The sequence below is a fragment of the Balaenoptera acutorostrata genome, chromosome 4 (genome assembly GCF_949987535.1).
Source record: "Balaenoptera acutorostrata chromosome 4, mBalAcu1.1, whole genome shotgun sequence".
Lineage (NCBI taxonomy): Eukaryota > Metazoa > Chordata > Mammalia > Artiodactyla > Balaenopteridae > Balaenoptera > Balaenoptera acutorostrata.
In genome coordinates, this window is record NC_080067.1 from 13046592 (window position 1) to 13069614 (window position 23023).

Genomic DNA, 23023 nt, shown 5'->3' on the forward strand with positions numbered 1-23023 from the left:
AAAAGGGCATAATACAACAGCAGCAAAAGAACCAGGAATAGCTACCCTCTGTGGAGCTCTTACTCTGTGATTGACATTTAATGTGCTGAATTCTTCATGTACCCATCTAAGTTTATTTGTTACTCCAAAAAAATAATTACACTATGTATAATTTTATAACCTGCTTTTTTTCATTTAGCAAAATAGAACATTGCTCTGTAGCAACAAAATATATCTACGTATCATCTAAATGTTTGCATAGTATTCTATTCCTGGACACAATAGTTTATTCAACCAAGACCTTAATGTTTTCTCTGAAGATTTTCTCTTTGTCTCAGCATTTTTACCCAATGTATCTAGGTGTGGATTTGCATTTATCCTACCTGGGGTTAGTTGAGGTTCTTGGACATGTAAATTAACATATTTCATCAAACTTGATCAGACTTGGGAGGCTTTCAGCCTTTCTTTTTTTGAGTATTTTTTTCTCCTCTTTTCCCTCTTTCCCATCTTTCTGGTCTTCCCACTGTGTGTATGCTGGTGTGTTTTCTGGTTTCCCACATGCTCTGATGCAATGATCATTCTTCTTCATTTTTCTCTCTGTTCTTCAGATTGCATAATATCTGTCAGTCTATCTTCAAGTTCACTGATTCTTTCTTCTAATAGTTAAAATCTACTGTTGAGCCCCTCTGGGGAATGTTTTGTTTTAGTTATTGTACTTTTCAACTCCAGAATTTTTATTTGATTTTAAAAATAATTTCTCTCTGTTTACTGATATTCTCCATTTGATGTGACATTTTATCATACTTTACTTCTTTAAATAGTTTCCTTTAGTTCATGGAACATATTTAAAATGACTGCTTGGAAATCTTTTTCTGTTAAATCTGACATCAGAGCTCTCTCAAGTAGTTTATATTGCCTGCTGTTTTCCCCCATGTATGGATCATTCTTTCCTGTTTCTTTGCATGTCTCGTAATTGGTGAAAACTGGACATTTTAGATGATATATTGGAGCAACTCTGGACACTTACTCTCCCCACTCCCCCACCTCTCTGAGGCTTGTTATTATTTGCTTGTTTATTCACCTAGTGAATAAACCCCTTTAATTTTGGTAAGACTGTGATTATGGCAAAATTGTTACTATGTGCCTTCTGACTCTAGGTCATAAAAGGTTGACAATGCTTCTGTCTGATTCCCTTGAGATCCTTGCTCTTGGAATTCAACGATGGTGTTGTGAGGAAGCCTGTGTAGCACACTGGGAGTACAGTGTGGAAGGAATCGAGACCTCTGGGCTTTAACCCTGGCTGAGCTTCTACATAATGGCCAACACCAATCAGCCAATCATGTGAGAGACTTGGAAATGGATCTTCTAGCCTCAACTGAGGTTGCCCAGCAAATGCCGTGGGGAGAAGATTCAAGGCCTCCCTGTCAATTTCTGAGAGAATAGACTCATGAGCAAAATTACTGACTATTGTTGTTTTAAGGCACTAAGTTTTGAGGTGCTTTATTATTTATAGTGGTGACTAGAACAGGGCTTTGTCAGGAGGACAATAGGTAGAGTTGAGACACAGCCTGTAGTCTGGGTCTCCATTACGACAAGTTGGCACTGTTCATTTTCTTTATTTTAAGAAGTTCAAGAAATGGCTGGAGAGGAGGCCACACTGCTTGTGCCAGGAAAACAGTCTGGTACTCTCCTTGCAGGTGCATTTGATGGATGGATCCCAAGAACCTGGGCCTCAGTTGAGAGACTGGACCAGCAGCTTTCCCATGTGCCTCAGACTCTCCCTCCACTCCTCCTGGCTTCCCTTCTCCCGCTCATCCCAGCCCTGGACCACCTTCAGACTCCAGCACCATCTCTCCATCACTCGCATAACTCAGCGGCATGTGGCAGCCAGCTCAGACCAGCTCGCAAGGCTCTGCTATCCACATCTCTTCTCAACCCCACAGAAATCAATAAATGCTACAAATCAGGGTGTACCTTTCCACCCAGAAAGCCAGTTTACCTCTTGCCCATGGGTTGTTCACAGAAAGAAAGAAACATCAAGACGTGTAAGTTCTTCACAGATGTAGAGAACGGACGTGTGGACCTGGGGGGGAAGGGGAGGGTGGGACGAATTGGGGGATTAGGTTTGACATATATACGCTACCATGTGTAAAATAGATAGCTAGTGGAAACCTGCTGTAGAGCACAGGGAGCTCAGCTCAGTGCTCTGTGATGACCTAGATGGGTGGGATGGGGTGGGGGGGGGTCCAAGAGGGAGGGGATATATGTATACATATAGCTGATTCACTTCACTGTACAGCAGAAACTAACACGACATTGTAAAGAAATTATACTCCAATAAAAAAAAAAAGACGTGTAAGTTCTGGTCTTTGTCCTCAAAAGATTTGCAGACATAAACAAATTGCCATATGTTGTTATAATGCAATACAAGGAGTGTGTACACGGCTCTGGTGTATAAAGGAGTGAGTGGTTCACTGCTAGGGTGAAGATGCAGAGCATCAGCTACAGTCTCAGAGAGTGGATAATGCTGCTTAGGATGGGGAAGGATGGAGAAAAGTTTGACAAAATGCCTTTCAGGCAGAAAGATCCAGTGCCCATGACTGAAGGTAGGGGATGCCCACTGGGGGAGGAGGGGTGGACTGTACAGGGAAAGAAGCTGGCCCAAAGAGCCATTTCCCCTCAGCCTTCTCCCTCACAATGGGCCTCAAATGTATGTGTTTGCAGTTATATCCAAATGAGTGTATATATGTTAAAGGTGTTAATCTAGTAAATGTAAAATTTTCATAATATATCATAATTTTTGAAACTCTGTTTTGGTATTTTTTTCATTTTAGAAAATATGCTGAGAATTTGAAAGTAGTTGCAAGTGACCTGGGCCTTCTCTGACTCCTGAAAGCCCCTGGGAGCACTGTAATGACATGGAAGTGTAGTAATGCTCGGTGTCCTCTGACTAGCTGAGGATGAAGTGTGTGTGTGTGTGTGTGTGTGTGTGTGTGTGTGTGGCAGAGGGGGTGTGGCAATAAATACACGAGGCTGAGGAGGCAGTCAGGGTTCACGTGGTGAATGACCCATGGAGCCATGCAAAGGAGCTTGGACTTTACATTCTGCGGGATGAGAAGCTGCTGAACGTTGTTAAACAAGGGGATGGTATATAAGTCAGCTTTGCTGAAATAACAAAGAGCTCCAAAAATCTCAGGTACTTATAAAATGTATTTCATTTTCACGTTACACGAGGACTGAAGGTTACCTGAGCCTCTGCTCCAGGTTGCAAGCCTGCTCTGCCTCTGCTCCAGTGTCCCAGGTCCAGGACTCAGACTGTGTCCTGGTCTGGAATGAGCCTGCCTAGTGCTAAGAGAGCAGGAGCTGTGCTACATCTGCACCTGCATGTGAAGCTTCCCCTTCTTATCTCACATCAGAGACTGGGGAGGTCATGTGGCCAACCCCAATATCAACAAGGAAGGAAGCCCACCCCCCAGGAGAAGGAAGGGGAAGGGATATTTGCAAAGGGTAGGCAATCTACCAGGAGAGATGGTCTTATAGTGATACCAGAGTCTGCGACAGAAAACAGACGGGAATGGGGAGAAGTCTGGTGGAGAAAAATGGGAGAAAGGCAGGCCTTCTGTTAATTTGGGGTATTCTGCTACTTCTGAGGCTCTGTCCATCTTAAAAGATCCTCCGGAAACTATCAAAGATGATGAAAGCTGTTGGAACACAGCCATTCCCTCAAAGTGTAAAGTATCTTTTTTTAAAAAAAATTGTATTGGTCTATAGTTGATTTACAATGTTGTGTTACTTTCAGGTGTACAGCAAAGTGAATCAGCATATATATATATATATATATATATATATATATATATATATATATATATATATACTCTTTTTTAGATTCTTTTTTCCATATAGGCCATTACAGAGTATTAAGTAGAGTTCCCTGTGCTATACAGCAGGTTCTTAGTATCTATTTTATATATAGTAGTGTGTATATGTCAATCACAGTCTCCCAAATTATCCCTCTCTCCACTTACCCTCTGGTAACCATAAATTTGTTTTCTATATCTGAAACTCTGTTTCTGTTTTGTAAATAAGTTCATTTGTACCTTTTTTTTAGATTCCAAAGTGTGAAGTCTCTTATGCCACATGAGCAACACACGCTGTTGCCACATCCAGCCTTTGTGCAGTGGGGGGCTGAGTTAGTAACAGTTGGCGGTGGAAAGATGCTTTCATCATTGTTGCCAACCTGCTTCTCGACCCAGCTTTGAACACTGTCATGTTTATTTCCCAGACTTTATGGTTTGTATGGCGTCTATGACCATGTCCCCAAGAATAGCTAAAGATGCAAAAAATCTTTCCCTTTTATTTACCCTCTGCCCCCTTGTGATCTTCTTTCCCTTCTCTCTCCCCCTGATGTTGGTCTTGTCCTCAGTTCTTCTGTGGCCAGATGCTTAGGGTGTGTAGGGCATGGGACCACCATGGGGGAGGGCGATGAGCTGATCTTCCTTCAGACGTTGTAAAGCTCAATTGTGGAAGAAAGTAATTAGAAAGAGCTGATATGAGCAGGATCTGAAATTCACTCAAACTTTGTTTCTAAAATTTTATGACTCTCCCCCAAAACATGGTAGTATATTGGGATGATATGGCAGAAGGATTGCATTCACTTTTTTTTTTCAGTTTCGATTTTTTTTAACTTTTTATTTTATATTGGAGTATAGCTGATTAGCAATGTTGTGTTAGTTTCAGGTATACAGCAAAGTGATTCAGTTATACATATACATGTATCTATTCTTTTTCAAATTCTTTTCCTATTTAGGTTGTTACATAATATTGAGCAGAGTTCCCTGTGCTATACAGTAGGTTCTTGTTGGTTATCCATTTTAAATATAGCAGTGTGTACAAGTCAATGCCAAACTCTTTAACTATCTCTCCCCCCACCTTCTCCCCTGGGAAACATGAGTTCATTCTGTAAGTCTGTGAGTCTGTTTCTGTTTTGTAAATAAGTTCATTTGTATCTTTTTTTAAGATTCCGCATATAAGCAATAACATACAATATTTCTCTTTCTCTGTCTGACTTACTTCACTCAGTATGACAATCTCTAGGTCCATCCATGTTGCTGCAAATGGCATTATTTCACTCTTTTTAATGACTGAGTAATATTCCATTGTATGTATGTGCCACATCTTTATCCATTCCTCTGTTGATGGACATTTAGGTTGCTTCCTTGTCCTGACTATTGTAAGCAGTGCTGCAATGAACATTGGGGTGCATGTATCCTTTCAAACCATGTTTTTCTCTGGATATATGCCCAGGAGTGGGATTGCAGGATCATATGGTAGCTCTATTTTTAGTTTTTTAAGGGACCCCCCATACTGTTCTCCATAGTGGCTGTACCAATTTATATTCCCACCAACAGTGTAGGAGAGTTCCCTTCTCTCCACATCATCTCCAGCATTTACTGTTTGTGGATTTTTTGATGATAGCCATTTTGACTGGTGTGAGGTGATATCTCACTGTAGTTTTGATTTACATTTTTCTAATAATTAGCGATGTTGAACATCTTCTCATTTGCCTCTTGGCCATCTGTATGTCTTTTTTGGAGAAATATCTATTCAGGTCTTCTGCCCATTTTTTGATTGGGTTGTTTGATTTGAGGATATTAAGCCACATGAGCTGTTTGTAAATTTTGTAGACTAATCCCTTGTTGGTCACATCATTTGCAAATATTTTCTCCCATTCTTTGGGTTTTCTTTTCGTTTTGTTTATGGTTTCCTTTGCTGTGCAAAACTTTTAAGTTTAATTAGGTCCCATTTGTTTATTTTTGTTTTTATTTCCATTACTCTGGGAGGTGGGTCAAAAAAGATATTGCTGCAATTTATTCCAGAGAGTGTTCTGCCTATGTTTTCCTCTAAGAGTTTTATAGTGTCTGGTCTGACATTTAGGTCTTTAATCCATTTTGAACTTATTTTTGTGTATGGTACTAAAGAATGTTCTAATTTCATTTTTTTTACATGTACCTGTCCAGTTTTCCCAGCACCATTTATTGAAGAGACTGTCTTTCCACCATTGTTTACTCTTGCCTCCTTTGTCATAGATTAGTTGACCATAGGAACATGGGTTTATTTCTGGGCTTTCTATCCTGTTCCACTGATCTGTATTTCTATTTTTGTGCCAGTACCATACTGTTTTGATGACTGTAGCTTTGTAGTATAGTCTGAAGCCAGGGAGCCTGATTCCTTCAGCTCCATTTTTCTTTCTCAAGGTTGTTTTGGCTATTCGGGGTCTTTTGTGTCTCTATACAAATTTTAAGATTTTTTGTTCTCTGAAAAATACCATTGGTAATTTGATAGGGATTGCATTGAATCTGTAGATTTCCTTGGGTAGTATAGTCATTTTGACAATATTGATTCTTCCAATCCAAGAACATGGTATATCTTTCCATCTGTTTGTGTTGTCTTCAATTTCTTTCATCAGCATCTTATAGTTTTTGGATTACAGGTTTTTGTCTCCTTAGGTAGGTTTATTCCTAGGTATTTTATTCTTTTTGATGCGATGGTAAATGGGATTGTTTCTTGAATTTCTCTTTCTGATCTTTCATTGTTAGTGTATAGAAATGCAACAGACTTCTGTGTATTAACTTTGTAACCTGCAACTTGACCAAATTCATTGATGAGTTCTAGTAGTTTTCTGGTAGTGTCTTTAGGATTTTCTATGTATAGTATCATGTCATCTGCAAACAGTGACAGTTTCACTTCTTCTTTTCTGATTTGTATTCCTTTTATTTCTTTTTCTTCTCTGATTGCCATAGCTAGGACTTCCAAAACTATGTTGAATAAAAGTGGTGAGACTGAACATCTTTGTTTGTTCCTGATCTTAAAGGAAGTGCTTTCAGCTTTTCACCATTGAGTACGATGTTAGCTGTAGGTTTGTCGTATATGGCCTTTATTATGTTGAGGTAGGTTTCCTTTATGCCCACTTTCTGGAGAATTTTTATCACAAATGGGTGTTGAATTTTGTCAAAAGCTTTTTCTGCATCTATTGAAATGATCATATGGTTTTTATTTTTCAGTTTGTTGGTGTGGTGTATCACAGTGATTGATTTGCAGGTATCAAAAAATCCTTGCATCTCTGGGATAAATTCCACTTGATCATGGTGTATGATCCTTTTAATGTATTGTTGGATTTGGATTCCTAGTATTTTGTTGAGGATTTTTGCATCTATATTCATCAGTGTATTGGTCTGTAATTTTCTTTTCTTGTAGTATCTTTGTCTGGTTTTGGTATCCTCATAGAATACCAAAGGTTTTGGTGGCCTCACAGAATGAGTTTGTGAGTTTTCCTTCCTCTGCAATTTTTTGGAACAGTTTCAGAAGGATAGGTGTTTGCTCTTCCCTAAATGTTTGATAGAATTTGCCTATGAAGCCATCAGGTCCTGGCCTTTTGTTTGTTGGGAGTTTTTAAATCACAGTTTGTTTCAGTGCTTGTGATTGGTCTGTTCATATTTTCTATTTCTTCCTAGTTCAGTCTTGGGAGATTGTACCTTTGTAAGAATTTGTCCATTTCTTCCAGGTTGTCCCTTTTATTGGCATACAGTTGCTTGTAGTAGTCTCTTATGATCCTTTGTATTTCTATGGTGTCAGTTGTAACATTTCCTTTTTCATTTCTAATTTTATTAAGTCCTCTCCCATTTTTTCTTGATGAGTCTGGCTAAAGGTTTATCAATTTTGTTTATCTTTTCAGAGAACCAGCTTTTAGTTTCATTGATCTTTGCTATTGTTTTGTCTCTTTTTCACATATTTCTGCTCTGATCTTTATGATTTCTTTCCTTCTGCTAACTTTGGGTTTTGTTTGTTCTTCTTTCTCTAGTTGCTTTAGGTTTAAAGTTAGGTTGTTTATTTGACATTTTCTTATTTCCTGAGGTAAGATTGTATTTCTATAAACTTCCCTCTTAGAACTGCTTTTGCTGCATCCCACAGGTTTTGAATCATTATGCTTTCATTTTCATTTGTCTCTAGGTATTTTTTGATTTTCTCTTTGACTTCTTCAATGATCCATTGGTTGTTTAGTAGCATATTGTTTAGCCTCCACATGTTTGTGCTTTTTTTTACAGTTCTTTTCCTTGTAGTTTATTTCTAATCTCATGGCATTATGGTCAGAAAAGATGCTTGATATGATTTCAATTTTCTTAAATTTACTGAGGCTTGCTTTTTGGCCCAGCATGTGGTCAATCCTGGAGAATGTTCCATGTGTAAATGAGAAGAATGTGTATTCTGCTGATTTTGGATGGATTGCTGTATAAATATCAATTAAGTTCATCTGATCTAATGTGTCACTTAAGTTCTGTGTTTCCTTATTGATTTTCTGTCTGGATGATCTGTCCATTGATGAAAGTGGGCTGTTAAAGTCCCCCACTATTACTGTGTTACTGTTGGTTTCTCCCTTTGTGGCTGTTAGTATTTGCCTTATATATTGATGTGTTCCTATGTTGGGTGCATATATATTTACAATTGTTATATCTTCTTCTTGGATTGATCCCTTGATCATTATGTAGTGTCCTTCCTTGTCTCTTGTAACAGTCTTTATTTTAAAGTCTATTTTGTCTGATATGAGTATTGCTACTCCAACTTTCCTTTGATTTCCATTTGCATGGAATACCTTCCTCCATTCCCTCACTTTCAGTCTGTGTGTGTCCCTAGGTCTGACGTTGGTCTGTTGTAGGTATCATATATACGGGTCTTGTTTTTGTATCCATTTAGGCAGTCTGTGTATTTTGGTTGGAGCATTTAATCCATATACGTTTAAGGTAATTATTGATACGTATGTTCCTATTGCCATTTTCTTAATTGTTTTTGGTTTGTTTTTGTAGGCCTTTTTTCTTCCCTTCCTCTTTTGTTCTCTTTTCCTGTGGTTTGAAGACCATCTTTAGTGTGGTTTTTGGGTTTCTTTTTCTTTTTTGTGTGTGTTTCTATTGTAGTTTTTGGGTTTGCTGGTCCTGTGAAGTTTCAATATAGCAGTCTCTATATGTGCAAGGTTGTTTTAAGTTGCTGGTCTCTTTCCCTGCCTAGAGAAGTTCCTTTAGACGTTAGCTTGTTTGGTGGTGCTGAATTCTCTTAGCTTTTGCTTGTCTGTAAAGCTTTTGATTTTTCTGTCAAATCTGAATTAGAGCCTTGTTGGGTAGAGTATTCTTGGTTGTAGGTTCTTCCCTTTCATCACTTTAAATATAACGTGCCATTCCCTTCTGGCCTGCAGAGTTTCTGCTGAGATATTAGCTGATAACCTTATGTGAGTTCCCTTGTATGTTATTTGTCATTTTTCTCTTGTTGCTTTTAATATTTTTTCTTTGTCTTTAATTTTTGTCAATTTGATTATTATGTGTCTCAGCGTGTTCCTCCTCGGGTTTATCCTTCCTGGGACTCTCTGCACTCCTGGATTTGGTTGACTGTTCCTTTCCCATGTTAAGGAAGTTTTCAGCTATTATCTCTTCACATATTTTCTCAGGTCCATTCTCTCTCTCTTCTCCTTCTGGGAATCCTATAATGCAAATGTTGGTGCATTTAATGTTGTCCCAGGTATCTCTTAGACTGTCTTCATTTCATTCTTTTTTCTTTATTCTGTTCCATGGCAGTGATTTCCACCATTCTGTCTTCCAGGTCCCTTATTCATTACTCTGCTTCAGTTTTTCTGCTATTGATTCCTTCTAGTGTATTTTTCATTTCAGTTATTGTATTGTTCATCTCTGTTTGTTTGTTCTTTAGTTTTGTAGGTCTTTGTTAAACATTCCTTACACCTTCTCAATCCTTGCCTCCATTCTTTTTCCAAGATCCTGGATCATCTTCACTATCATTATTCTGAATTCTTTTTCTGGAAGGTTGCCTATCTCCACTTCACTTAGTTGTTTTTCTGGGGTTTTATCTTGTTCCTTCATCTGGGACATATTCTTCTGCCGTTTGATTCTTTCTAACTTTCTGTGATTGTGGTTTCTGTTCCACAGGCTGCAGGATTGTAGTTCTTCTTGCTTCTGCTGTCTGCTGTCTCATGGCTGAGGCTATCCAAGAGGGATGCACAAGCTTCCTGATGGGAGGGACTGGTGGTGGGTAGAGCTGGGTTTTGTCCCTGGTGGGCAGGCCTGTGTGTGATAAAACTTTAATCCCCTGTCTGCTTATGGGTGGGGCTGTGTTCCCTCCCTGTTTCTTGTTTGGCCTGAGGTGTCCCAGCATTGGAGCCTACAGGCTGTTTTGTGGGGCTAATGGCAGCCTCCAGGAGGGCTCACACCAATGGGTACTTCCCAGTACGGCTGCTGCCAGTGTCTTTGTCCCTACTGTGAGCCACAGCCACCCCTTGCCTCTGCAGGAGACCCTCTAATACTAGCAGGTAGGTCTGGCCCAGTCTCTTATGGGGTCACTGTTTTTTTTCCCTTGGTCCTGGTGCATACAAGACTTTGTGTCCCCTCCAATAGTGGAGTTTCTGTTTCCCCCAGTCCTGTGGAAGTCCTGCAGTCAAATCCCACTGGCCTTCAAAGCCAGATTCTCTGGGGACTCCTCTTCCCATTGCCGGGCCCGCAGGCTGGGAAGCCTGACATAGGGCTCAGAACCTTCACGTCAGTGGGAGAACTGTGGTATAATTGTTTTCCAGTTTGTGGGTCACCCACCCAGCGGGTATGGGATTTGATTTTATTGCGATTGTGCCCTTCCTACCATCTTGTTGTGGCTTCTTCTTTGTCTTTGGATGTTGGGTGTCTTTTATGGTAGGTTCCAGCATTTTTTTATTGATGGTTGTTCAGCAGTTAGTTGTGATTCCAGTGTTCTTGTAAGAAGGGGTGAGCGCACCTGCATTCACTTTTCCTTTTAAATACTTTTTAAAAAATTCAGTTCCTCAGACACATTAGCCATGTTTTAAGTGGTCAATAGCCACATGTGGCTAGTGGTTATTGTAGTCAGAAATTTAGAACATTTCCATCATTGCAGAAAGTTCTACTGGATAGTCCTGAGCTTTTCTGCTCCAGCCTCTTCAGGCCTTACCCTAGGGTTTTCTTGCATTCACCCTGCTTTTGGATTGGGCAGAACTCCTACGAGTTTTAGCTGCTGTTCTTAGATTGGCCCCCTGTGCTTTTCAGTGAGTACCTGTTGACTGTTTTGAGGGTCTTCTACTGTTGGGTCCTTCAATCACTCCATTGACTCTCTCTGCTTCTTCTCACACAGATGCTGATATTGTGCAGGTCATGTGGCAATTGTGGTTTGTCTCCATGTACTTGTACCTTGAGGTTCAAGGAGACACTTTGTCACCTAACTTTGTTGAAAATGTTGGCCCTGGTTTTTAGTTTTTCTATCTAGCTGCTCTGTTTTACATGGGGATTCAAGGAAGATACAGAAACTATGCTCCAGTGTAACCACAATTTTCCCCCAAATACTCAGGATCAGCATTCTAACAAATTCCTTGGGAGATTTGTTGTATGCATATTAAAGCTTGGGAAGAACTGATAGAGGTTCTGGGATGTGATGGGCCCTTAATAAACAGTAGTTATTAATATAATATGCTTCTTAAAATTTGTTCAAGCAGCTCAGTGTTGTTTATCATATATAGACTGAGTTTATGTTTATATTTGACGTTACCACGGTAACGACTTTTATTTAGGGTAACACACACTAAAGCAAAACCGGCTACTCTTGTATTAAATTTCTATTACTCTATTTATTTGACTGCATGAATTATGTATACTCTTTTCTAGATGGATATGTTAGGATTACATCAAGTAAAAATATTATCTAGAAGATCAATAAAATTTCCCTAACCAGAGTCATGCACCACGGTGGGGTAGGTTTCTCTTTGCAGAGTCAGGGCAGATTTCAAAGGGTAAATTTAGTTACCTTGAGACAAGACAAAGTCAGAGTTAAATTTGCAATTCATTATCAATCTGTGCTTCAGAAATCCTCTGGGCAGTTCTGGTGGACTTGGACAGATGGCAAGTTTATGGAATTCAGGTATAATGTGCTTCGCTCACACCTGATCCCAGCTTTCACTTTCACTGCCACATTCACCCCCCTCAGGGATTTATTTGCTTACTTCTTCACAGTTGGCTCTATTTTGGAAAAAGAAAGGAATGCAAATTACAGACTTCTAAGTTAAATATACCTCTTGTTTTTTCAATTTATCTCCCGGCCCCCCACCCTTCCTTGCTCTTGCATTGCCATATGTAAGACCCGGGAGTCAAATAAGAGAAAAGTCTTCAAAAAGGATAGAAATGGTGAGCTTGAGATAATGTAATTATTCCCATGTAGAAATGCCTGGTTGGAAACTGGAGAAAATTAAAACATAGACATACAGATACACAGACATATGGTTATTAGAATAAAAAGTATACATAGAAAATAGATTGTAAAACTGGTACAGGATAATCAAAAAATCTTTTGCCCCAAGTGTCATGGTAGTTTCTACAATCAGATTGTCTCATATTTCAGTTACTGGCTCCCATGCCAGGCATGTGCACTGGGACCATAGCAAGTCCCTTTCCACAAGTTACTGGCTAATAAATGAAGTCTTCTCCATGTGCTCCAGCCCAGCAAATATCAGTAGATCAAAATAAAATAGGTAAATGGAAAGCAGCATGCCTTCAGTGTAGCTGAGAGGATTTCCAAAGAAGAACAGTTTTGCATCAAAATTGATTACTGAGTTGTCCTCTTAGTTGTCTAATTGTTCCGTAGTCTGTCTAGCCAGATAATTCCACATCTTTTTATAACCTCACTACATTCATCAAGTATGACTCAGGTAAAATTATGTCTCCATAAAACCAGGGTTTGACTTTGTGATCAACTCACTGTGCTTAATAGACCACTAACCCTCTTTCCCTGCCAAGCAACAGAAAAGCAAAGGCCAAACTTGCCTGCCTTCCTTTCCTTCTGCCCCAGAGCATCTAGTTGTCTGTGTTTTCTATATTTGCCAGGGTCTGATGCCCTGCATGGCTTGTCTAAAGCCCCAGGGATCTTTGATGGTGGATTATGGTTCCCGATGGGACCTGAAATCAGGGAAGTCAGCCCCTGCCTGAAAGGCTTCTCTCAGGGCTAGCCAAGATTTCCTAGTGAAGGACATCCTAAAGGATCTGAAATGCTCTGATTGGTACAGCACTGAGAGTCAGGATAGCATAGAGTTTCTGTCTCTAGAGCCAGACAGCCTGTGTTGCAGTACTAGCCCTACCACCCACTCAGTACGGAACCTCGAAAAATTTACCCAATTTTAGGGTTTCCTCATCTGAAAAATGGGAATGATAATAATAGTTCCTACTTCATTAGGACTGTTGTGAGGATGATTAAATAAGTTTGAGTATGTAAGGAACATAGAACAGGGTATCTGGCTTATAGTAAACACCATCATTAAAATTTCAGCTGTCATTTTCATTATTATTATCATTGTTATTGTTGCCATTTGTATTATGGGTGGAAACAATATAAAAGTCTGCTCCCAAGACAGCTCAAAGTGTCCTGGGTCAGGGATCATTGCTCCCATCTAACCGTTCAGATCTGTCAGAGCCAGGAGAGATTATCTGGCTTTGTTCTGCTTCAACCCAAGTCCTGAAGAAGACTCAGAGCCCACAAGGCTGAGTGATGTCCTCAGAAGAGTATGTGTGGGTGCCTGGATAGCCTCTACCTCTTGGACTTATGAATTTGATTTTTTTTTTCAGTGTTCAAATTATTACATATGCAATAGATTATATAGCAGGGGGTCGTCAATATAAATTTTTTAGAAAACACTTTTAAGAAATAGTGAATGAGAACTAGTACCAGTATCAAACAAGCTGATTTAACATGGCACCTTTCCAGGCAAAGTCCTTCCTCTCTCTGAGCTTTTGTTTCTCATCGATACAGTGAGAGTTTGGAATTAGCAAATCTTGATAGTCCCTTGTAGCTCTATGTTGTGTCAATATAAGAAAACTTCTTGAAGTTAGAATTAGACTCTTCTCTGGGGAAATAAGAAGTATATTGGGGCAGTTCACAGCACACAACTATTTTACACATACCCACACAGGTAAAAGTATTTGGTTCAATCTGATGATTATATTAGTGTATAGCCCCACCCTTTCTTCTTTTCAAGAAAACTTTTTCAATAGCCTAACAGGTACTGACTTGATAATTACCTTTTTCATTTTAGCCATTCTGATGACTTGCACTGTGGTTTTAATTTCCATTTCTCTAATGACTAATAATGTTAAACATCTCATGATTTGGGGCCATTTAGTGTCTCTTCAAATTTTTGCCCATTTTTCTCTTGGATTCTCTCCTTTTTCTTGTTGATTTGTAGAAGATTGATTGATTGTTTGATTTATGGAATTTTTTGGATACCAGTCTTGGATGGATATTTGAATTGCAAATATCTTTTCCCACTCTGTATCTTCATTTTTACTTTCCAAATGGTGTTTTTTTGTGAACAGAAGTTTATAATTTTAATGAAGTCTACCGTATCAGTCCCTAACTTTATTGTTAGTGCTTTTTGCATTTTATTTAAAAAATCTTTGCATATGCCAAGATCAGGAAGACATTTACCTGTTTTCTCTTAAAAATTTTATGATTTTATCTTTCAGTTAGATCCGCCTATAATTGATTTTTGTGCATGTGTATGATGTGAGACAGGAGTCAATATACAGTATTTTCCATATGGATACTCACTTGGCCTAGCATAATTTATTAAAAAGATCATCTTTTCCTCTACCACAGTGCAGTTCATCTTTGCATTAGTCAAGTGATTGAATATATGCAGATCTGTTTTTGAGCCCTCTATTTTGTTCCATTGGTCTATTTTTTCTTCCTCGCCAATATCATACTTTCATAAGAAATGAAACTTCATAATAAATCTTGCTGTTTGGTAATAAAAGACCTCCAAATTTGTTCTTCTTCAGTTGCCTTGGCTACCCTTGTCCCTTTGCATTTCCATGTAAATTTTAGAATCAGCTTGTCAACTCCCACAAAAAAGTGTGCTAGGATTTGAATCGATATTGCACTAAGTCATTCTTGGAAAAATTGACATCTTCATAAATTAAACCTTCCAATCCAAGAGTGTGGATCTATCCCTCCCTATTTTTTTTTCTTTTTTTTAGATCTTCTTTAATTTCTCTTGGCAATGTACTGAGGTTACAGTGTAGGGTCTTGCACATCTTACGTTTGATTTATTTCTACGTGTTTGACATTTTGTGATGTTAATGTAAATGACATTTTTAATTTTGTTTTTAAAATGTGTTTACTGCAGGCTTATAGAAATGACTTTGTATCCAACAACCTTGCTAAATTCAATTGTTAATTCTAATAGTTTGTAGTGTCTTTTGACCTTTTTAATGTATACAATCATGTTGAAATGCTTAATGACAGTTTGTCTTCTTTTTTAATCTTCAAATATCACTTGTTTTATGTTCCTTTTTCTGTCCTTTCTTGCTTTTTTAAATCTTTTTTATTTTTTAATAAATTTATTTATTTATTTTTGGCTGTGTTGGGTCTTTGTTGCTGCTCGTGGGCCTTCTCTAGTTGTGGAGAGTGCGGGCTACTCTTTGTTGTGGTGTGCAGGCTTCTCATTACGGTGGCTTCACTTGTTGTGGAGCATGGGCTCTAGGCACATGGACTTCAGTAGCTGTGGCACACAGGCTCAGTAGTTGTGGCTCATTGGCTCTAGAGCACAGGCTCAGTAGTTGTGGTGCACAGGCATTAGTTGCTCCACGGCATGTGGGATCTTCCTGGACCAGGGCTTGAATCCATGTCGCCTGCATTGGCAGGTGGATTCTTAACCACTCACCCCCAGGGAAGTCCCTCTTTCTTTTTTTTTAATTTGAATTTTGTTGTTTGATATTTTTTCCCTCTAGTAACTTGTTAGTTTTATGCTTTTCAGTTATACATGATTTTACTATTCTTTTGGTGGTAATCCTAGCAGTTATAGCATGCATTCTTGACTTATTACAGTCTAGTAAAAATTACTGCTTTTACCACTTTCCCAGTAATATTAGGACCTTATGATACTTTAACTCCATTTACCCTCTTCTATCTTTTGCATTATTTTTGTCATGAAATGTTATTCCACAAAATTTTAAATCCCATAAGATAGTTAAGTTTTATAGAGTTAATGTTGATTTAAACATATTCACAAAATTACTTTTCCCAGTGCTCTTCATTCCTTCTTTCATTCCTTGTTTCTGTCTGGGATCATCTTTCTTCTTTTGGAAGAATTCCCTTTTAGGATTTTAGTGCTTTCCTGCTGATATGAATTCTCTGTTTTTCTTGGTCTAAAAATGTCTTTATTTCACCTTTATTTGAAGGAAATTGTTTTTCTGGGTATAGAAATCTAAATATGTGCTACTATACCAAATACCATTTAATAGTCTTACAGATGGATGAAAATTTATTGAGCTTCAAATAATTTTCATAATTTGTAAGGTTGACATTGATCTTGGTGTTCTAGTCAATATCGTGAGATTTCTCCTAATGTCTGTCTCTTTCTAGCATTCTATAATGGAAATAGTCTCGGATTTGGAAAGAAAAATACATAACTCAAGAGTCAATCAAGGTCACTTGTGTGACCTTGGCCAAGTCACTTAACTTTTCTGAGCCAGTTTTGTCATGTATAAAATGGGAAAAATATAATATTGGCTCCATTACACTGGAAAGTTATGATGCTCTGTTGAGATATATATGAAAGTGCTTTGTAATATGTAAAGTACCAATCAGTTTGAAATTTTTAGAGTTATTATTATTTACTGGAACAGAAACATTTTCAGTGTATATATCCAGAATTTTCTTGAACACCCACAAAATGGTTAAAATGATGGTATTCACGTATGTATTATTGATATATACCTTGCCTTTCATGATAAAGCAGGACAGTGTTTGAAGTTACATAAAACACAGCTTACACAAGGTCAACGGCAAACTTATTTCTGATCTTTCAAGCAACTAATAAGAAAAGGGAGACCTGGCTAGTTACATAATTCAGGATAGCCAGAAGATAAAAATAACCCATTATTCAGGAGAAAAGTTCTTTCTTAACACTAAGTTCAGGCAGAAATTTCCCCTTGGTTTTCTTAATGATGTAGATTATTTAAAAGATTTTTCTGCTAGTTTAGAGATGACTGATTTGCATAGTTAACACAAATTAGTGTTGGACTGATCTAGAACTTTAATATTCTGCTTCATACTCCTGAAGGGAGAATTATACACGTTAATGAGTGCTGCAGGCAGCCACTCTCCCACCCTACTTGCAAATGGATTCTATTTAGAAAACTAATAAAGATGCCAGCTTCCTTTTCAGAATGCTTGGATACACAGTAGAGGGAAGGCTAGGCTAATAAAGTTAAATTTTATTTTGCATATATAACATTAATTGAACTGCCTTAGGAAGACAATATTTACCTGCATTTTACTTTTCCTTCAGAGAGGTTGATTCAAAAATTTCTTACTACCTTGATCAAATATTTATTGAGTCCCTACTATGTGTAGGCATATTCCTGTTGGATTGTTTGCTCTCTTCTGACAAAAAGTGTTCATTCAGACTTATATTTTGTGCTTTCTTTTTTCACTTTTTCCTTTTTTTTTCAGTAAACATGTATTTAAATAGAAAACAAAGTGTATGTTAGTGCCTCACAACCAATGCCCTAACACATCTGAGGTTTTGTATGATGATCAAATTTAAAAGAGGACATTTATTCCTCATTCAAATTTTTTGTGTCTTCAGGTCTCTGGCATGCATTTTGTATGAGATGTGCTGCATGAATCAGGCATTCACTGGCTCCAATTTCTTATCCATCGTTATAAAAATTGTTGAAGGCGACATTCCTTCTCTCCCCGAGAGATACCCAAGACAGCTGAATGCCATCATGGAAAGCTACAGAAAGAAATGTATTGCTGCAGAAGCAATTTTAAGTTGTACTTATATTTTAGTTCATTTGAACAATAATTTCCTTTTTAAACATTACAGCATGTTGAACAAGAGTCCTTCATTGAGACCATCTGCTATAGAAATTTAAAAAATTCCTTACATTGATGAACAACTACAGGTATTTAAAATGAAAGGGATACCTGGAAGCACATATTAGCATTTATATACCTTCTAGGACTTGTAGATGTGCTGTGGGAATAAGATGCAGTAAGAATCAGTCAGAAAGGAGAAACAAGATTTTTTTTAAAGCTGGAGGAAATTATTAGTAGACAATCTCTTTGCCAAGGAAGGTGTGTGAACTCCAGTTCCCTGGTGCCCCAGATGTGAGAAGTTTGGATTGTGATTTTTTGCCTAACTGCAGCATCCACCCTTAGAGCTCTTGGCTTACAAATCTTACCTCTACACTTTGTAAGTGTATCCCTGCTAGTGCAAGAATGTACTACTAATGATACAAAATCTGGGGGTTTCATTGGACCTTTATTATTCCACTCCTTATTTTGTATCCTACTAATACTTTTTATTGATTAGCTAAGTTTATTTTGTTTTCCTGTAGATTAAAAATTTTGATGCAGAGAATCTGCCTTCAATGGTAAGCAAAAAGCAAATGGTGTCCTCTCAGGATTTTTTGTTTGTTTGTTTCCTTGTTTTTAGACTTCATAGGCTTTTACAATACAAATCCCTCAGGCAGATTTCCTTTAATTTTTATGAGTAGTTTTAAGTGGACCCACAGAGCAGTCATTCACCTTCACAAATGGGCACACCTTTTCATCAGTGTCCAGCTCTCAGGCACAGGAAACAGGGATGCTGACTTGATGTGCAGTCATTAGTTGAGCTCTGGCACTGTACTGACACTGGGGGGTGCCAAAATGATAGGAACAGATATGACTCCTGTCGTTTTGAAGCTTGACTGCTAGTAAGAGGACCCAGTAACCAAGAAAATGTAAGCAAGTAAATAAAATAATCGTAAACTATCAGAAGAACTAGGAAGAAAGAAAATAGCATGCTGTGAAATAAGGGAAAGGAAGGGCTTTGGTGGTCAGAGAAGGAGCAGGTGACATTGTGACATCAGTGAGATGGTGAGAAGCAGCGTGCCTTACAAAGAGCCTGAGGGAGAGTGTTGGGATCACGGGGAGTGGGTGGTACAAAACTCTGACTTAGGTGATGTCCCCTGGAGGGGGAAGCACTAAAGATGTGGGATGAGCAGGACAAGAGGGGGAAGTGGTGGGAGCTCCCTGGTGCTTTCAGCTCTCCCTGAGTATAGCTCTCCACTTGCCTGAGGGCAGACTTCTGAAAAGAGGCTGGTTGTTGGGATCAAAACCACAATGAAGGGTGACTGAGCAAACAAACAAACAAAAAAGTCAAAAGGCATCCAATAGATCCCCTGGGACTAGGGTGAGAAAAATGAGGCCTTTGCCCTGGTGCAAAATTAAAGAGGACACCAAAAACTCAGTAATCTAGATAAATAATGTTGTAATGCAGTGTTTTTTAAAAAAACCCAAAGTAATGCTAAAAAAAGTCCATAGTAACAAAATGTCAAACGTTCAAGGACAGGATCCAATGGGGCTAGGATGTAAGTGGAGCTAAAACCAAGCAGGACCCTGCAGGGCCGTCTCAGGTATGAAAGTCCCTCCATGTCCACTGTTTCTTGAAACAGTGTCCACTGTTTGTAGAAAAAGGCTTTAGCCTCCTAAGCCTTTCCTGAGTTCCAAGAAACAGACTCAAGTAGTTACTAATTAGAGAATGAGGGAATGCAGAAACAAAAGAAAAGGAGTCAAGCAAGAAAAGTAATGGTAGCCTAAACAACAGTTCAGTGATAAAACAGAATCCTAGTTCCTCCCCAAGGGATATACATAATAATCTAATGCATATATTTGAGTTGTTCTGCAGAAACTAGGACCCCTACCCAGGTGGTGACTATATGATGACAACCAGCATGTAGATCCCAGACTGGTTGGAACCAGAGATTGATGATTAAGATTCCCAAAACACCACCCTGTTACCTCAGCACCAACTAATCTGAAGAAAGTCCATGAGCTGCAACCCTCACCCCAAATGTTGCCTTTAAAAAGCCTTCCCTGAAAGCTATCAGGGAGTTCGGGTCTGTTGAACATTAGCTACCCATTCTCCTTGCTTGGTGCCCTGTAATAAACGCTGTACTTTCCTTCACCACGACCTGGTATCATTAAATTGGCTTTGCTGGCGAGCGGACCTAAGTTCAGCTCGTTAAGAAAGTGAGGTAGAATGGTGCATGTTCAGGACAGGTCTTGTCGCTTTTTAAACTTTTGCTATCGTATTCTCCAAGGCTTTTTGTCATTAATATTGATTTTTTTATAATACTGCATTGAAATATTATTTATCTTGGTTACTGAGTTTTTTGTGCCCCTTAAATTTGTACCTGAGGTGAGTGCCTTGCTTGTCTCACCCTAGTCCTGGCCCTGGTGATGCCAAAACTCAGCCTCTGTGCACCAGTGCTGAATCAAATCTTGGAGACAAAGTTTTGGGTGAAGTAGAAAAGAATAGCTTATTGCTTTGTCAGGCAAAGGGGGACACAGAAGACCCATGCCCTCAAAACTGTGTGTTCCAGCTCAGGGGGATTTGGTGAGGAGTTTTATAGCAGTGGTGCAAGGGCAGGGTTGCTGTTAAGGATCAGGGTGTGGTGTGTGCAGGGCCTGCACTCCTTTAATCTGGCCTCAGGTGGTCTCCTGATGAGCTTCTGTGGTTCTCCAGGTTATCAAACTCTGACCTTCTCTCTGGAATGAAGAATGCTTCGTCAAGTAGTTAACATCTTCCATTTGTTGGGGGTTTTAGTTCTGCAGAAGAACTCAAAGGTATTGTTACGTGAATCCCTTGAGGCAGAACCAGGACCCTGTCCCAAGGCTGCACTATTGTTTCTTAACTGCTCCTCCCTTCTCTCTGCATTCCCTCCCTTCATTGATTAGCAACTGTTTGAACCTGCCCTTTGGAACTCAGGGAAAGTCATGGATGTTGAAGCCTAGTCTCTACAAATAGGGGACACAGAAAGGCTTTTGTGCCCAGGAGCCTCACAGGGTCCTGTTCGGTTTCACTGGGAGTGGAGACATCGTCCACTACAGGCCCTGAGGTGGGAGAGAACTGTGTGTTCTTGGAGCTGAGGGAAGGCCTGCCTGTGGCTGGGTGACCGGGAGCAAGAGAGCAGGCAGAGCAAGATGAAGTTGGAAAGGTGGACAGGAGCCTGACCCCACAGGAGCTGCTGTGTAATGTTTTAAACCTGTTACAGAAGGAAAAATAGTTACCAGTGGGTTCGATTTCAAGCCTCAGACACGGGTCAGTAGTACTACACATCAGAAAAGGCTACTGGTCATTTTATGCCTCTTCATCCCTGAAGAGTCTTTAAGGTATGTTACGGCTGTTCTTTTTTTCAGCACCTGATGTGCCGATATTCGGAAATGACCCTGGAAGACAAGAATTTGAATCGTCAGAAGGAGGCAACTTATATAATTAATGCTGTGTAGGTAATTGCTTTGTTTTTAAAAAGCCCACTGTGTGTAAATGTTAAATGCATTTGTCTTAAACAATCTATTAGTGCTAAGCTAACAGCATGGAGTATCCTAGAATTCATCTAAGTCTTGCCAAGAAATTGAGGAGCTTCAGTAACTTGACGTTCCAAAGCCCTTTGCCCCAGGTGGTAGCAAATTGAAATCATAAAAGTTTAAACCTCTGCACGGCTTACATATCTGCAGGGTAGCTCTGCAGTTGCATTGTAAGTATATAGAGAAATTCATCTCTCAAACATTTAGTGATATTTATGCTAATGAACATTCAGATTAAGCATAAATGGCTTTCACATGTTAGTTGTTTAAGAGGAACTGGCAGAGTATCTATTGAAAAGCTGACACTGTGGAGTCCTGGGACAATTGAAAATAAGCCAAAATTTACTTTCTTGAGATACACATAAGAACTAGAGAATGTGTGTTTCACAAAGAGCCATAATTTTTTCCTGATCTCATTTCTCTCTCCTACCTCATTCAAAATTTCTATGCCATAACTTACAAGGGCCCAGAATACTAAGTTATTCCAGAACAGCCATGTGCAGCTGTGCAGGCTGTGTACTGCACAATTCCAGGGGGCACCACTGATAAGACCAAATCTATAATTTTGCTGAAGAAACGCTATTTAATTTTGTGAGGACCCAATGAGAATGACAGTCCCTCCCAGAGCTGTGCAGGGCAGTGAAGTAAGAATGGTAGCCCTCATCAGCTTGATCTTCAAGGCCAAATTACACAAATATGCTTCTCTAACCCCCAGTCCAGTGGTTTCTCAACTGTGCTGTGTTTGTTTTCCATCTCCACATTCAAACTGAGGGAACTGGTCCATCAAAGGTATTCAGTCTTTGTTTAATGCATGATCTCCAGTTTAAATACCCTGCAACTCAGGAGATAAATATTTAAGCATGCCCCTATAACCTAGTTTTCTTGGGTTACTACCTATTTTTTTCAAGAATGCCTGGAACTTCTCATTTTATTTTATTAACAAGATATGTGGGAGTAGTATGTATCTTATTTTTAAAATACTGGACTAACCTTAACTATCATTTTGTACTGCAGTTTTGAAAAGTTTGCCTGACTGTGCTTACAATTATAGTGTGCTCGAATCTAGTTCTTCAGGTGATCTTTCACATTATGAGATATCGATTTCAAATCCTCATTGTTATTTTCAAGATCTATGACTGTTTTGAGGGGCTCTATCTGGTTTTACAAAATAAAGCATGTGTATTGCTGAAAACTGCATGGCCCCTGGAGGCTCTGGTCTGAACTGTATTCCAGAGGGATGAGAACTGCCTACAGCGGTCATTACAGTTTCCTCATAGTGTTTCTTAAGGAGGGAGTTGAGTGCAAAAGGCATTCCGCTATTGGGCCCTAACCAAGCCAGGCACAGAAGCAAATGCCATTGAGAATGTGGTTGCAGACCTTTCAATACATGGTTAATGTAAGCACATTTCTTTAACTGAAGAAAGAGGCTCTCGAATAATATTGGCTAACATTTTCAGGGGTAATGACCATATGCTTTGCTCTGTTATAAGCTCTTTGCATGAATTAACTCATTTAAACTCACAACAACCCTACAAAGTAGGTACTATTATTATTATTATTTAAATGATCATAGAGAGGTTAA

General features: G+C 39.0%; 1 protein-coding gene across 1 annotated transcript in view; it reads left to right on the forward strand.

The window, feature by feature from the left end:
- The window catches only part of NEK11 (NIMA related kinase 11), a 289042-nt gene that overhangs the window by 105057 nt on the left and 160962 nt on the right, over positions 1 to 23023 (forward strand). The window contains 3 exon segments of the mRNA XM_057545576.1: positions 17669 to 17816; positions 17910 to 17990; positions 21274 to 21359. Of these exon segments, the coding sequence (XP_057401559.1) occupies positions 17669 to 17816; positions 17910 to 17990; positions 21274 to 21359 (315 nt within the window).